The sequence below is a fragment of the Microcaecilia unicolor genome, chromosome 13, assembly GCF_901765095.1.
Source record: "Microcaecilia unicolor chromosome 13, aMicUni1.1, whole genome shotgun sequence".
NCBI classification, from domain to species: domain Eukaryota; kingdom Metazoa; phylum Chordata; class Amphibia; order Gymnophiona; family Siphonopidae; genus Microcaecilia; species Microcaecilia unicolor.
The window spans coordinates 100,912,026-100,930,042 of record NC_044043.1 but is presented as its reverse complement, the minus strand read 5'-3'; the positions used below and the strand labels follow the sequence as shown (position 1 = coordinate 100,930,042).

The window sequence follows — 18,017 nt, the reverse complement described above, 5'->3', positions numbered from 1 at the left end:
GTGGGAATAATCCACTATTTCTGATTTTAGCGGGACAAATTGTTTGTTCTTTTGGCCGCTGTCGGAGACAGGGTGCTGGGCTCAATGGACCCATGGTCTGTCCCGTCATGGCGATGCTTATGTACTTTTTAGAAAGTAAACAAATATGTTTTATTTCAGTTACCTTTTATTGTTTGCTGATTGCAATTTTTATGTTCATTATTCAGTATATTTTTTATGACAATAAACACTATTCAGAATTGTGTTCAAACCCCGAGGTACATTTCTGCCCCATGGGGGGGGGGGGGGGGGGGGAGGGGGGGATCCTGAAAGAGAGAGTGTTCACAGATCCAGTACAGGATGTTTTTATTTATTAAACTTTTATTTCTATATTCCTCTCACCAGACACAATTAGTCTATACAACACTCACTTAGGGGTAAATTTAGAAGGGTTATTTATGATTGAGAGGGTAAAGGACTAAATTCAATAAATGGTGCCTAAAAAAAATCTGCACCGAAAAAAATAAGCACTTATTCTCTAAACAACACTCAAAGTTAGGTGCCATTTATAGAATACTTTTACTACTTTTAGGCACAACCATTTACAAGAATTAAACACTAGTGTAAATCCCTGCACATAAATTAGGCACGAATCCCCTTTATTCTATAACACTCACAGAAAGCACCAACAGACCCAGCACACAAACCACCAGGACAACAGAGTCAATAACCAAGGTTTATTTTCACAAAATTAGATCAGAGAAACAAACAGATGGAAAACTAACAGGCAATAACAGGTAACTGAATAAGGATCAATATTAAAAGTGTCTAAACACTTTGTCACTACCTGGGTAGCACCTGAGAAGCTTCAGGAAATTAACTGCTCACAAGCCTTGAACAGGGTCTCAGGACAGAGATGTTTATCTCTGTGCTCCCATACTGAGACTAAAGATTACCTCAGCAGGGTTGCCAGCTGGGAAAAATTTTCCCAGCCCGAAACAGCCGTAAACCCGCCCAAAAACCGCTCGTAGCCAATCCCCGTCTTCCGCGTCAATGAACCCCACCCCCGCATCACTAACCCCGCCCCCGCATCACCTAACCCCGCCCTGTGTCACTAACCCCGCCTCCCACGCCACTAACCCCGCCTCCCATGTCACTAGCCCCGTCCCCTACGTCATCCCTGACGTCATCCCCGGAAAAGCTTCTATTGGACCAAATTGGACCAATAGAAGCCTCGGAAAAGCTTCTATTGGACCGAATTGGACCAATAGAAGCCCCGGAAAAAAACGCCGAACTCGCACAGTGGCGACGGGAAAACCGCCCAAAAAACCGCATCCTGCAGCCGGCAAAATTTTCCCGCCGCCGCTGGCGAAAACCCACCCAATTGGGCGGTAAAACCGCCCACCTGGCAACCTTGTACCTCAGTGCTTAGGCAGGGAAAAACAGTCACGTCTGTAACATTACAAAAAAAAGACAGTCACCATCTGCTGGCCAAACAAGGGAAATGAACTGGGAAATACATATGTCATACATTCACACACGAAGTCACAGACATAAGTCCCCTGTTTTGTCACATTTCCACTTTAGCGAGGCAAGCAGCACGGAGGCTGAGCCAAGCTACCAAAGGGGAAAAGGATTGGAAGAATATGCAGCAGCTCAGAGAGAAAACAAAAATCCTACTCAGAGATAAACGAACAGCATAACCCTACACCCTTGGACACAGTGTGGTGCGGTGCAACTCTGCACAGTGTGTGTGGCACAGCACAGCACAGGTCATGTTGGTTTCAGTAAAAAAAGGTTTACCTTACTCTTATGTAAGGCATTTCTGAAATCATATTTGGAGCATGGGGTGCTGTTTGGAGCTCTCATCCTCACAAAAAAGATGCCCAAATGCAACAAAAGATACAAAGAAGGGCTACTGAGCTAATGAAGAGGGACACAGGTCTTTAGATATGATGCAAGCTTGTCAAACTGGGGCTTTTTATATTAGACTAAAAAGATTTCCAAGGGAGATGCAATTGTACTACACAAATGTTATCTCTGAACCCTACAGGGACCTCATGGGTGATCCTTTTACAAAAGCAGACACTCTTAAGATTGATGAATAATAGATTCCACCACCTTGAAAAGAGGCATTTTAATCAATGATAATACGGAACATTTTGCTGTCAAAAAGGCTTTGATTACAACATGAAATCAATTAAATAAAGTGGACATTTGTTTTTTTTAAGAGAAAAGCTATATTATTGGGTATCCTGATAACATTCCATGCTAAGGGACGTGGCAATATGGAAGTTCTTAATCAGTTACCATACACAGCGTCAGGAAGGAACTTTTATCACTGCTTTAAAATGACTCCAGATACTTTGTGTTGTTTTTCCCTAGAGACCCTCTGAAAAAAGTGAGACTCAATGGATCTTTGGTCTTTTTTTCTATCTCACTATACATCTGAGTACCTGTAATGGTACAGAATAGCACAGCATAAACACTGTGGTCCTGATTTACAATGAACATTTTCTCCTTCTGTGCCCTCCATATAGACAGCAAGGCACACTGCAGAAGGCAAAGGTACAGTACCTGTCTCTGGAGAGCATCGATACGCTCCTGAAGCGCCTGTACTTCTGTCTCCCGGTCACTCAGTGCCAACCTCACCCGCTGCAGCTCCCCTTCCAGTGAGCGGCGGCCCAGCTCCAGCTTGGTGCAGCGGTTTTCAGCTGCCTCCAGGACCTCCTTCAGTCGTCGTTTCTCGCTCTCCAATTTTGCCTCATTCGCCTTCATCTTCCCAATCTTCTCCTAAATAGAGGTTCACATTAAACTCTTCAGTACCACAATGGTAGAGCTACACAAACAAGCATATGCATTGGGGGATGAAGAAAACCTGGGCTGCAAGAACAGCTGTTGAGTCAGAGTGTGAAACAGTAAATCCCAAGAAAGTTGCCCCCATTCATTTCCTTAATCTTCACTGTGATCTACATATTACATGACCACTTCACTGCTTGATGTCCATGTCACATATTCACCTCACTGTGTAAAAGTCACATGACCACAGGGAGGAATCATTTACGTCTTGCTGAAAGGATGATGATGGAGAAGCTAGAAAGTAAGATCCCGTCCCTCCCGCCACTAGCTTGACTGCAGCAATGAAAGAGGTACTCGGTTATTTCTTGACAAAAATATGCTTGAACTTAGACTTTTAGCTAGAAACTGCAGTGAACAAGGTGGCTCAATAAAACTAATGCTCAAGTTTGTAAATGTAGCTGAAGAGTGGGCAGACAGAGGACTCGTCCACTGTAATGCATTAGAAAATCGACAAGCTAACGTACACGGAGCTTTTTCACGGAGAGGGTGGTGGATACGTGGAATGCCCTCCCACGGGAGGTGGTACAGATGAAAACGGTAATGGAATTCAAACATGCGTGGGATAAACACAAAGGAATCCTGTTTAGAAGGAATGGATCTATGGAATCTTAGCGGACATTGGGTGGCGACGCCGGTATTTGGAGAATAAAACCGGTGCAGGGCGGACTTCTACGTTCTGTGCCCTGAGAAAGGCAGGGACAAATCAAACACGGGTATACATTTAAAGTATTGCATACCATGTAAAATGAGTTTATCTTGTTGGGCAGACTGGATGGACCGTTCAGGTCTTTATCTGCCGTTATTTACTATGCTACAAGACAATTAAGAAAACAGGAGTTGCAGTAACATCACTCGTGTCCTAGGTTTACTCGAGAAACTGGACAGGTTGAGACCAGTCAAATTATTTTCCAAGTGGCTGCCACAAGTAGCTTTGCTCCCAAAGATGAAAAAAAGATTATATGCTGGCTGCAGCATTTAAATATATATGAGTCGATATTCAGCCAGCATTGGTCAACATTTCTTTGTCTGCTAAATTAGACCTGGATAGTGAACAATATCCTGGTCACTGGTGGACCCAGAAGTTATGCAGTCCCTGGACGGAATATCACCTTTATCCACATATCTTCTGGCTCTACCCCTGGGGTGGTTAGACCTGATATTCAATGGCATCACCTGGTTAAGTGCTGCTGAGTATCAGTGGAAGTGCCATTTAAACCATACCCCATTATGTATATTCACAGTGCATGCAGCAATTAATGCATGTAGAGCCAGTTAAGTGACACAAGCTCTAGGGACAGCCACTATGTTTATTCTTGCCTTTGATATATAGCTATGCAGTTTAACTTAGGGCAGCCTTTCTTGCTGTCCTATTAAACTGCATAGCTCTGTGGATAGTGGCTGAATATTGTCAGCTATCTGTAGATTTAGGCGAATGCCACATTCAGTCCTGGCACTATCCAGATAGTTGAGGTGGTCTGTAAGTATTTTCAGTGACACTGCCTGTACTGCTGAAAAGTCAAGAATATGGCAAATTATTTGTCTAATGGCTGTTACTATACAGCTAAGTGCTTCTGAATTGAGCCAAAGTACGTAACCAGCAAAACACGAATGGAACACACAAACCTTGGGACAATGAGAAAAGCATTCAGGGAGCAGAATGCACAGAGACTGAGAGAATACGATCATACCTGCCCCTCCCATCCTCAACCCCATGCAGCCTATCACTAAGAACTCCCAATAGGCAATCACTGTCATCAAGTCAAACATGTGGAATGGAAAATATAAATCAAAAACGCCCAATTGTCATAGATATGTTGGACCATCAGAAATGCTCACCCATTAAGACTAAATGTCAAGACCGGGCAGTTTAAGAAATTTGTTCATTGTACCGATGATGAATAATGGTGATAATTAGTACCAACCTTAAAGTTGGACAGACTGGATGGACCATTCAGGACTTTATCTGCTGTCACTTACTATGTTACTCCTCTTTCCTTATCCCTATCCGCCCCAAGAATCCTATCACTGACAGCATACCTGCCTCTTATCCTTGCACAAAGTAGTAGTTTTCAAACCTCGTCTTACACTTCACAATCTATAAAGTATAAGAGTTTTATAATATGGCTTCTAATAAAGTTTTTATATAATGGCATAGGTTAACCCTGCCAAAAAACACTCCAGGTGTTCTTTTGAGCTAAGAGTGATATAGTTGATAAGAGCTTCTGTGAGGTCAACAAGTTGTGTTTGACTGGAGATCTCTTTTCAGAGAGCGTTTAAGGCCCTTTTAGACGATCTTCCTACCACTGTAGATCCAAACAGAGCTATAACCACTTTGGATGCATTTCTCTGCTCTATAGTCTCATCATGGAGGGAGGATCTTCTATTCTGTTCTACCCTCCAAGAACTCTCCCTTTGTACCTATACATTCAGAACACTTGCATTAGGCACTATTGGGATTAAGGTCACTCTTGGTTACATCAGTACAGAATGCTCGCAGAGGTTATATGGTCAGTTGCTGGTGTGATCTAGCGTCAGGACAGAGACTTTGGTCTTAACCTGTTAATTTCCTTTCCTTGATTCTTGCTATACCAGTCCAGACAAGTAGGTTTTATGTCACTCTGCCAGCAAATGGAGACAGAGAACACAACTTTCTCAATGATGGCATCAGTGGAGCAGCTGAGTCTCTTGCCAGTAAATCTGTGTCAAAGCTAAGACTCACCAGAAAAATCAAATACTAAACCTCAGTTAATATGAGCCAACAAAAGAAGGACAACTCAACTCAGCCCCCATTCACTCTCCTGTCCAGTAGGGATGGACCATTAAGGAATACAGAAAAACTTATAAGAGAGGTAGTCTTGGGTTAGTCTTGGATGAGTCTAGCAGAAATAAGGAAGGATACATTTGGTCTTACGTGCTAATCATCCTACTAGACCAGCTTAGATGTGTGGCATGTACCCAACCTACTAAAAAACTAAGCAAAAGAAAAAGTCAAAGCTGCCAAGGACACCTGCGCCAAAGGCAAAATACCCTCTTGCTTGCACATCCAGCTTGTAATGCTTGACAAACATGTACAACCAACAACCACATAGCTTACCCTACAAAAATGCGCTGGTGTCACTGCTCTAGCCTCCGCCCAACAGAAGGCTTGAGCCCTTGCCAAATGTCTTCACATGCTGTCTTGTACCTGCCATTCCCTCAGAATGTATGAGGAAGCCATCATTTCTCTGATCCATCTTGATAAGGAGAACATTAGCATTTAACTTTCCAAAAAGGAGACTATGAGTGGAGGAGTAGCCTAATGGTTAGTGCAGCGGGCTTTGATCCTGGCAACCTGGGTTCAATTCCCACTGCAGCTCCTTGTGACCTTGGGCAAGTCACTTAATCCTCCATTGCCCCAGGTACAAAAACTTAGATTGTGAGCCCCCTAGGGACAGAGAAAATACCTGTATATAATGTGTACAGCACTGAGTACGTCTAGTAGCACTATAGAAATGATTAGTATTAGTAGTAGTACTATGATAAAATGTGGAAAATGGTTATAAAAAACCAACAACAAAAAAAAACCCCAACCCTTTACAGCAGCTGCAAAGTTCAAAAATTTACATCAGGCATGGATGTTGTTCTGAAATACCATCCTGGAAGCCCAAATGAGATATACTTTATGTATTAAAAAAGGCAGAAGGAAGGTTAAAAGCTGAGGTGAAGCTATTAGAGCTATAAGCACATCCTACACAAAATAGAAAGAGGATCCAACTAATGACAATAGGAAACAGCATAAGGAATGGCAAGTCAAATGCAAAGCACTGATAAGAAAGGCAATGGTAAAGAATCATTGAGGGGTGAAAGGGACAGGATACTCAGGGAGGAGAAGGCCAGAGCAGAGAGACTAAATGAATTCTTTGCTTCAGTCTTCACTGAGGAAGATGTAGCACAGATACCCATGCAAGAAATGGTATTTAATGGTGATGAGTCAGAGGAGCTGAAACAAAAGGGCAAATTTACAAACTAAAGAATAGCAAATCACTTGGAACAGATAGTAGATATCCTACAGTACTTATAGAACTAAAAAATGAAACTGCAGGTCTATTAATAATTTATAATTTATCTTTATCAATAGAAATCAAACAAAATAAAACATGGAAAAGAAAATAAGATGATACCTTTTTTATTGGACATAACTTAATACATTTCTTGATTAGCTTTCGAAGGTTGCCCTTCTTCGTCAGATTGGAAATAAGCAAATGTGCTAGCTGACAGTGTATATAAGTGAAAACATTCAAGCATTACTATGACAGTCTGACAGGGTGGGAGGATGGGGGTGGGTCGGAGGTATGCATGGGGACATCAAAGCATATCATTGATATTCTAACAGGGTGGGTGTGGATAGGCCTTCAGTGTAAAAAATGTAACGAAGGATGCTATATTGGAGAAACACGCCAGATGCTTAAGACAAGATTTAATTTACATAGACATCATATGAACAATACTGGTGCCAGCAGGGTTCCCACGCCTGTTGGTCAACATTTTACAGGACCAGGACACTGTACCAGTGACTTCACAGTGAGAATCCTGAAAGGTAACTTTAAAACCATACAAGAACGCAAGACCTTTGAAGTCAGAATGATTGAATATTTTAACACCCAACAGAAAGGACTTAAGGATCTGGGGTTCCTAGCCCATTATAAACCATAAAGCCGTATGTCTCTGTTGATCACCCTCCCCTCACCTATCCACACCCACCCTGTTAGAATATCAATGATATGCTTTGATGTCCCCATGCATACTTCCTACCCACCCCCCTCCTCCCACCACCCTGTCAGACTGTCATAGTAATGCTTGAATGTTTTCACTTATATACACTGTCAGCTAGCACATTTGCTTATTTCCGATCTGAGGAAGAAGGGCGACCTTCGAAAGCTAATCAAGAAATGTATTAAGTTATGTCCAATAAAAAAGGTATCATCTTATTTTCTTTTCCATGTTTTATTTTGTTTGATTTCTATTGATAACCTTAAGAGTGGACTAACACGGCTACCACACTCCTCTACTTAATTTATCTTTAAAATCATGCATGATAACAGAAGACTGGAGGGGGCCAATGTAACACCACATTTTTTTAAAAGGGTTCCTAAGGTGACCTGGAAAACTACAAACCGGTGAGCCCGATGTTGGTGCCAGGCAAAACAAGAGAGATCATCTTAAAGAACAAAGGGGTCGATATTCAAAGCGGTTTAAGTGGACAGAAACGGCTCCTGGCCAATTAAATCGCTTGTTAACCAGTTAATGCCGCTGAAAATAACTGGTTGGCACCGAACTAGGGAGAGAACTAAAAACTGGCTATTTTGGAGTGGTCTGGGGGGGGGGGGGGGGGCAGAATCAGCATTTAACCGGCCAGGTTAACTGCATAAATAACCGTTCACTTGTCTATTAGATTGTAAGCTCTTTGAGCAGGGACTGTCTCTCTTTGTTAAATTGTACAGCGCTGCGTAACCCTAGTAGCGCTTTAGAAATGTTAAGTAGTAGTAGTAGTAAATAGGACCACATAAAAATCAGTCCTATCTTTATGCAGTAACTCATAGCTGATTACGTGCTGAATATCACATTTAATTGGTTATGCTTTAGCCAGCCCCAGAAATCTGGCCCGGCATCGAATTTCTGGGTTTAACACTGGTGGAAGTCAGCAAAACAAAGATCGCCATTGGCTGAATATCGGACCCAAAATTATTGAACATATACATAGCATGGATTAATGGGACAAAGTCAACATGGATTTAGCCAAGGGAAATCTTACTTCACCAATCTGCTACCTTTCTTTAAAGATACGAATAAACATGTGGATATAAAGATGAGCCAGTTGGTATTGTGTATCTGGATTTTCTGAAGGCATTTGACAAAGTACCTCATGAAAGACTCCTGAGGAAATTTAAAAGTCATGGGATAGGAGGCAGTATCCTGCTGTGGATTAAGAACTGGTTAAAAGATAGAAAACAGAGTAGGGTTAAATGGTCAATATTCTCAATAAAGAAGGGCAAACTATAGGGTTCCTAAGGGATCAGTGCTGGGATCAGTGCTTTTTAGTATATCAATAAATGATCTTAAACTAAGAATAAACAAGTGAAATGACCAAATCTGCTGATGACACAAAGTTATAAAAAAAAGTTGTTAAATCACAAGAGGACCTTACAAGACTGGGAGACTGGGCATCCAAATGGCAGATGAGTTTTAATGTGAGCAAGTGCAAAGTGATGCAAAGTAACAAAGTAGATCACGACAGATAAAGACCTGTATGGTCCATCCAGTCTGCCCAACAAGATAAACCCTTTATATAAGGTATGATGTGATACTTCATATGTATTACCTGTTCTTGATTTGTCCTTGCCATTTTCAGGGCATAGACCGTAGAAGTTTGCCCGACATGGTCTTTGTTCTAAAACTTAAGTTGTCATCGAAGCCCCTGACATGCCCAGTTACAGAATTGCCCCCATAGTGTCTCATTGTAGAGAGTCTTCTTAATAAACCAACTACCATTACAAACCCTTCCTCCCAGGGATCTTTTCCACTCCAGGAATGCCCACCTCACACATCTTCAACTACTTGAAACTTTCTTTCTGTAACCCAATATTTTATACCTGGGTCAGCCTCTTTTCATTGTCTGCTGACTGCAGGGTGCGCTCCAGGGTTGCAATCTTGTCCAGCATGGTCTTGCGCTCCCGTTCATTGCGACGCACAGTCTCCTCCTGTAGCATGAGAGCAGTCTGTGCACTGCTCAGCTTCCCATCCACACTGCGCTTGCCTGAGAAAGAGAAATTGCATGAGGTGTTCTTGCAGGCAAACATGGTGAACTTCTCCACAATGCCGAGTGAGCCAATCAGCACAATACCTGCAAAATGTTATTCAGAAGCCCAACACAAAAAGCAAAAGATACAAGAGAAGTTACAATGGGAAATCCAATCATGTGGCCATGCTGAATTCAAGTTCAAGATTCATTTTGTGTGGATTGGTTTCAAGTTGTTTCAGCCTTCCTTCACCACCCTTTGCAGTAGTCCTGAAAATGGGGAGGGGGGGGGAGGGAAGAGTGCTTTTCTGTCAGATGATGTTTGGAGAGGTGCTGAGAGGAGGGAAACTTCACTGCGTGTACCTTACCTGCCAGAAATTGTATTCAAACTTGGGAAAAGGTAAACATTGGGATTGAATAGGTTGGTTAAATTACTCTATTTATTTAGCAGTTAAGACTAGGTTTTCAGGATATCCACAATGGAGGCAGTATATGCAAATCAATCTCATATATATTGATTGTGGATATCCTGAAAACCTGACTGGCAAGCAGGTACCCCAGGATTGACTATTACAGTTATATATAAATACTCTACAATATTCAGCCAGCGTCAGGCTGTGCGGTGACTGCCAGACACTGGCAGTCAGACCAGATAGTCAATGCCAGGCAGTATGTAGTCCATAAGTACTGCCATACTGGGACAGACCGAAGCTCCATCAAGTCCAGCATCCTGTTTCCAACAGTGGCCAATCCAGGTCACAAGTACCTGGCAATATCCCAAAACAGTACAATACATTTTATGCTGCTTATCCCAGAAAAAAGCAGTGGATTTCCCCCAAGTCCATTTCAATAATGGTTTATGGACTTCTCTTTTAGGAAGCTATCCAAACCTTTTTTAAACCCCACTAAGCTAACTGCTTTTACTACATTCGTTGGCGACGAATTCCAGAGTTTAATTACACATTGAGTGAAGAAATATTTTCTCCGATTCGTTTTAAATTTACTACTTTGTAGCTTCATTGAATGCCCCCGTGTCCTAGTATTTTTGGAAAGAATAAACAACAGAGTCACGTCTACCCATTCCACTCCACTTATTTTATAGACTATCATATCTCCCCTCAGCCGTCTTTTCTCTAAGCTGAAGAGCCCTAGCCGTTTCAGCCTTTCCACACAGGGAAGTTGTCCCATCCCCATTATCATTTTTGTCATCATGCTCTGTACCTTTTCTAAATCCACTATATCTTTTTTGAAATGTGGTGACCAGAATTGCACACAATATTCAAGGTGCTTGGTTGGGAGGTGGTGGTTGGGAGGCGGGGCTAGTGTGGGCAGACATATAGGGTCAGTGCTGGGGCTGGTGGTTGGGAGGCGGGACTAGTGCTGGGCAGACTTATACATGTAAGATTTGTCTCTGATTTCTGGCTCTGTGTGCTGAGAGGTCACCACATGCACGTGCCAGTAGGTCAGGTGTCAGACCTGAGGTCTGCACATCACCCGGGAGCAAAAAGGATTAATTGTAACATAGTAAGTGACAGCAAATAAAGACCTGAACGGTCCATCCAGTCTGCCCAATAGTCACACTCATTATCAATTCGTGATTAAATCAACGAGTGTGATATTATATACTTTCTTTCGTGTTTCTGGAACATAGACCATAGAAGTCTATCTGGCCCTATACTTATGTTCCAACTGCTGGAGTTCTCACTGAAGCCCACTCCAGTCTATTCGTCTTCTCATTTGTGGGATACAGACCGTAAAACTCTGACCAGCACTGTCCTTATGTTCCAGCCACTGAAGTTGCTGTTTAAACCCTTTCTAGCACATCCTAAACCAGACTGCCATATATTAGACACAGACCATACAAGTCTGCCCGGTATCGGCCCTAGTTAATCACAGCCACAGTCGCCATCTAAGCATCACTTGACACATCCACACACATGCAACCATTTAAGGTTAGGATTTTTATAACTTCCATTTTCTAATTAGAGATCCTCTCTGTTCATCCCAAGTCTTTTTGAATTCCATCATCATTTGTGTCTCTACCACCTCCTTAACGGAAGACTTTCCACATTTGTGCTGTTAAAGCAAGGAGGAAGAGGAGGAGGAGGAGACAGCACTCAAGGTACTCGGTAGATGAGAGGCTGATGCAGTGCAGCTTACACTTCTACAGGAACCCCGCAGAACTGCTTCCATCCCAGCGGGAACCCCACAGGACCTGCTTCCGTCCCCTCGGGAACCCCACAGAACTGCTTCAGTCCCCACGGGAACCCTGAACTGCTTCCGTCCCTGCGGGAATCCTGCAGGTTCCCCGCAAACCCCGTTCCCGTGCAGCTCTCTAGGAGGGGGGGACCACCCTGGAACTCGGAGGGAGGGGGGGACGACCCTGAAACTCGGAGGGACGGAGGGGGGACGACCCTGAAACTCGGAGGGAGGGAGGGGGGACGACTCCCCTGGAACACGGAGGGAGGGGGGGCCCCTGGCACATACTCTCAATCTCACACACACACTTTCTCACAGACACATTCGCACCCAGTCTCACTCTCTCTCTGTCATACACACACACTCGCACATTCACTCTCTCTCTCATACACACTCTCTCAAACATACACACTCCGAGGAAAACCTTGCTAGCACCCGTTTCATTTCTTTGAGAAACAGGCCTTTTTTACTAGTGTATTTATATTTGTACTTTTCCAACAATATTTTTGTATGTATATATATTTTTTATTATAATCTTAAAAGCTATTGATGCTTTTTTGTCCAGTTCAGCGATTGTACAGGGAGTTGCCTCTATTTGTTTATGCTCCACCATGCAGCTATGACACGTATCTTTCAATCTCCCCCACCAGGGGGTGGGAATGCTGCATTTACAAGAGCCTGAGGAATGGAAGGTCCAACACTGGCAACGAGACAACATTTCCTGATCTCATCTCACCTTCTTCGCATTCAGCCAATGATTTCTGCAGCTGCTGCAGACGGCTGCTGACGCTGTCCTTCTCAGACTCCATCTCGGCCAGCTGACGGCTCAGGGAGCTTGACTGCACGTGACGTTCGTCCTGAGAGAGAGAAAGCATTCAGGGTAGGGCAATGTCAGCCAGTGTAATGTTCAAAACATGAAATACAAGGCAAGGCAATGTGGTATATATCATTCAGTGTAAAAAATGCAACGAAGGTTGTTATACTACTACTACTTAACATTTCTAGAGCACTACTAGAGTTACGCAGCGCTGTACAATTTAACAAAGAAGGACGGAGAAACAGGTCAGATGCTTAAGACAAGATTCAATTTACATAGACATCACATGAACAATACTGCCAGTAGGGCCCCCACCCCGGTGGGACAGCACTTCACAAAACCAGGACACAGTACAAGTGATTTCACAGTGAGAATACTGAAAGGTAACTTTAAAACAATACAGGAACGTAAAACCTTTGAAATCAGAATGATTGAATATTTTGACACCCAACGGACAGGACTTAACAAGGATCTGGGTTTTGTAGCCCACTATAAACCATAAGTTGTATTTCACTGCTTATCACCCTCCCCTCCCCAAAAACATTCTGCTAGACTATGGAATGCTTTGAAGTCCTCATGCACATCTCCTACCCACCCTGCTAGACCATCTATGAGGGACTGATATATACACTGTCAGCTAACACATTTGCTTATTTCTGATCTGATGAAGAAGGGCAACCTTCGAAAGCTAATCAAGAAATGTATTAAGTTATGTCCAATAAAAAAGGTATCATCTTATTTTCTTTTCCATGTTTTAATTTTGTTTGATTTCTATTGATTACCTTTAAGAGTGGACTAACACGGCTAACACACCTCTATATTTACTTGAAATCCCAGGACTTACTTAGTGTGAGTGGTTATCCAAATAGACTTTATAGTATCTTAAGTCCTTGCTACTATAAGCAAGTTGTCCAGTTAGGAAAAGATGAATATCTCCTGTGTCTGAAGAAATACCACAGCAACCATGAGGCACTTTGTGAAAGGTCCGAGTGCTGATGAGAGGCTGAAGGATATCTAAGGTATTTCCAATGATGTGGATGAAACATATATGAGGGTACGCATATTTCAGGTCCAGAGAAGCCAGTTATTTCTTCTGGCTAATTAACAATAATACTGTCAGCAGGGAATCTGTTTAATATTTTTTTTGAGGAAGATGATTGAGATCCACTATAGCTCAAAGTCCACTTAGGAATTAGAAAATATTTTGAACAGAAGCCTTGACTTCTCTCTTGAGGGGGCACTTTTTCACTCACATGAGATCTGAACAGACTTTGCACTCCTTGCTCCAATACTAAAAGATGATTCCTTGAACTAGTTGAAGTGGAAATTGAGAAAGCTTTGAGAGGAAGGTGAGCAAAATTAACTTGTAACCTTGTGATAGAATCTCAAGAATCCTAATGTCATTTATTGCCAAGTTTCTCTGAACCATTGAAGTTTGCTTTCTACTGACAGATTGTCAAAATTAAAAGATTGCCTTTTTGACTAGGGATGATAGTACCAGGCTGTTGCTTTCTTTCTAGCAGTTTTTGCTTCTGTATATGAGGCTGCATTACTTGGTATTGCGAGAGGCTGCTTGTTTTATGGCTGATATCTACATGTTTTGGAGATACTAAAGCTGGTTTCTATAGAAAGCAGCTTGAATTCTGCAGCTGGACACAGACTGTGGAGGCTCTATGGACAGTTCTCAGAGTGTAGAGAAATGACTCTGGGCCCCTTTCACTAGACTGTGCTAGCGATTCCCAGGCCGCAAATGCAACAAAGCCCATTTGAATTGAATGGGATGTCACATTTGCCATGCTGGGAATTACTATGATTTACTTTTTCTTTAAATAAGTTGTTTCCTAGACCAGATGCATCTGTTAGCCTGTCACGCAAGTCTTCTCGAAGATCAGATGTCCTAAGACATGCAGTTCTACATGCTCCTATCACTATTGCTGCTGATTGAGATCCCATATTGTATAGATATATCATGCAAGATGAAATAAACATTCATCAAGTTATGAAAACTGTGGAGGAAAGGCTTCAGTCAGCATGAAAGATTGTTGAATCAGATTATGCTTGTGCTTGGTTATCTGCAGTTGGTGATTTATCATTTTTAAAATTTAGCATAGAACTTGCAAGACTTACCTTCCTAGTGCATCTAAAGTTCTAGGGTCTTTTCCAGACTGATGATGGGCCTGGTGCTGAATGTCTTTTTGATTTTGTCACTATCTGTTGAATAGACCCTTGAAAACTAGTTTGTTTGGAGTTTTAACAGGTTTTTCCTAAGGGTTTTTTTTATGCCAGTGAAGTAAGAGTACCTTAAGTAATCCTACTATAACTTTGTTCTGTTGCACGGAAGTGGAGGATAGGGTTCTGAGGCTTTTTCCCCCTGAGGATTTTTTGTACTCCAGCAAACAAAGTGGGAAATGTAAATCCTGCCTGCTATCTTGATTTTGGAAAAGAGTTTTGGTAGAAATCAAACAAAATAAAAGAAAATAAGATACCACCTTTTTTTATTGGACATAACTTAATACATTTCTTGATTAGCTTATTATTATTATATTGCATTTGTAATCCCACATTTCCCCACCTATTTGCAGGCTCAATGTGGCTTACACAGCTTTGTAAACATTGTCATATCAGGGAGACAGATATAGTTGGTAGTGTGTAAAGAAAGGGAAGGGGGAAGAAGGAAGAGAGTGATTGGTTAGTTATAGAAGGTGGGTTTTCATAATTGATTGGACTGGTGTGGTGACAGTGAGCTTTCGAAGGTTGCCCTTCTTCGTCAGATTGGAAATAAGCAAATGTGGAAGATGACAGAATATATAAGTGAAACATCCAAGCATTTCATTGACAGTCTAACAGGGTGGGGGTGGGTAGGAGGTATGCATGGGAACATCAAAGCATTTCATTGATAGTCTAACAGGATGGGTGTGGGTAGGTGAGGGAAGAGGGAGATAAACAGAGAAATACAACTTTATGGTTTATAATGGGCTAGAAAACCCAGATCTTTGTTAAGTCCTGTCTGTTGGGTGTCAAAATATTCAATCATTGTGACTTCAAAGGTCTTACGTTCCTGTATTGTTTTAAAGTTACCTTTCAGGATTCTTACTATGAAATCACTGGTACAGTGTTCTGGTCTGGTAAAGTGCTGCCCCAAAGGGGTAGGAACCCTGCTGGCACCAGTATTCTTCATGTGATGTCTATGTAAATTAAATCTTGTCTTAAGCATCTGGCCTGTTTCTCCAATATAGCATCCTTCGTTACATTTTTTACACTGAATGATATATACCACATTGGAAGATGAGCATGTGAAAGATTCCTTAATGTTGAATATTTTTCCTTTGTGAATGACTGTGGGGTCCTGTGAAATGTTTTGGCATAGCTTGCAGCTGGGTATATTGCAGGGATGTGTGCCCTTCTCTTCTTTTTCAGTCTGTGTTGGGAGTTTACTTCTGATTAGCTTGTTTTTTAAGTTGGGTGGCTGTCGGAAGGCCAGCACTGGTGGGGCTGGGAATAACTCTTTCAGTAATTCATCCTCTTGGAGTAGAGGCTGAAGATCTTTTATGATTTTTCGTAATTTTTCCAGCTCTGGGTTGTACGTCACTATAAGGGGGATTCTGTCTGTGGCTTTTTTTTCTTTGTACTGTAGCAGATTTTCCCTGGGTGTTTTGAGGGAGGAGGCAATATTTTTGGAGATTATTTTGGGGTTGTAGCCAGGAGAGCCAATTTGTGTGTCTTTTCAGTGTTACTGAGAGGCAGGAGACACAGCAGCCCGTACACGTGGCTTTTCCAGCTTTGAGAGAGCAGTAATCAACCTATGGAAGAGGTATCACGTATAACGTCACCTGCAAGTGTGACTGGTTCCCCTGCTTGCTCATGCAATCTGTGTGCAGGCAGTCCCAGGGAAGTAGTTTGGGCTTAGCAGAGGTGAACTATGATAGACACACATATTTTTATACAATACACAGGTACATGTTTCCACTCTTTAAAGCTGGTCTAAATTATAACATGTTGCATTTATAAAATAGGCACTTTCTAGTCTCCTCATACAGGTATCCTGTTATAAAAGTACCTTCCATACAGCACATGCACATAGCTACATCTGCTTCAAAGTTGGTGGAAATTTGTATGAGAACATCTGTGCACTACTGGAAATAGGTCAAATAGGTCTGGGAGTCTATTTTATACAATCATTTAAAAAAGACCCAGTTTGGGTAATTTTTGTAGTGGCCTGTTATAATATTACCCACATAAAGGGCAAGGAAATCTCTGGAATGCCAGTGAAGGTGCCAGCGGGGTGGCAAGTGCTATTCTGTACTAGCACCCATAACTTACACAGTGCATAAATGCAAGGGGCGTATACACGGGCGAGGATCCCCATTACACAAATAACCTATAGAATACTGTCAGTTAGGTCCACCTCTGCTGCATTTTCACCAGGTCTGTGGCTGGTATAACTGCGGGTGTGTAACTGTTAGGAATGCCAACAGCAGATTACACTAATGTTTCTATAACAGAATCTGAGCGCCCAGATGTCACTAAATTATAAGCTATCACTACATGTCCTGAGGACACCCTGAACTGCTCTCCCCCCCCCCCCCCCCCAAAGTGCAATGAAACACGCTACCCATGAATGTACTGCAGCAGTGAGGAATGAGGTGTGGTAAGTCTACCAATGCATAAACATTCCCTAAAGAAAGTGCTGTGGGTATTACCCGTTCCCGCTGTGCATCTCTCAGCTCCTTCAGGAAGTCTCGCAATGCCTCACGCACCACCTCAGGGTCGATGTCTGCCACCAGCTGCTCACTGCGGCTGGGAGAAAGAGGGTGCTGCGGAGATAGGGAGCGTGAATTGGGTCCATGTTCAGGGGAGCCCACTCGGGGGATGGGGCTGCCATGCCCATCCGTAGTGGTTGCAAATGTGTTGTCAAAACCTGAAACAAGAGAACATTGCCCCAGCTGAAAGTTTGCATAAACAAGTTGACTGTATGTTTCATAAAAGTAAATAAATAAATAAAAAAGAATTTTTATTGCTTTACCAGCCATCTACAATCTCCCATTCCTCCCTACAGATCCTTTATACATTAATCACACACCAATTATTATCTTGCCTTGTTTTATTGGGTGACCTTAATATCCACTTTTACAACCCCATAACCCAGTTACTCACAACCTGTGTTGCTTTTTAAAGGCATTTCACTTCTTTGTTAAACTGCCTATCCCACACCACGGGTCAAACAATTTGACATGGTTATGACGAATGACCCTTCTACAATCTCTATTACCAACCTACTGGCATATTATCTCTTGGCCAGACCTTAACCTCATCACTATGATCTAGGCTAGTCATACTGTTCTGCCCAATCATCTGACCCTTGTCCTATGAAATCCTGAAACCTCTATC

The 18,017-nt window shown here is 42.3% G+C and overlaps 1 protein-coding gene across 1 annotated transcript in view; it reads right to left on the bottom strand.

Moving 5' to 3' along the window:
- CROCC (ciliary rootlet coiled-coil, rootletin) overlaps positions 1-18,017 on the bottom strand; it is a 198,438-nt gene that overhangs the window by 38,271 nt on the left and 142,150 nt on the right. The window contains exons 28-31 of the mRNA XM_030222563.1: positions 17,330-17,547; positions 12,549-12,669; positions 9,468-9,631; positions 2,557-2,772 (exon numbers count right to left, since the gene is read on the bottom strand). Of these exons, the coding sequence (XP_030078423.1) occupies positions 2,557-2,772; positions 9,468-9,631; positions 12,549-12,669; positions 17,330-17,547 (719 nt within the window). The remainder of the gene's footprint in view (positions 1-2,556; positions 2,773-9,467; positions 9,632-12,548; positions 12,670-17,329; positions 17,548-18,017) is intronic.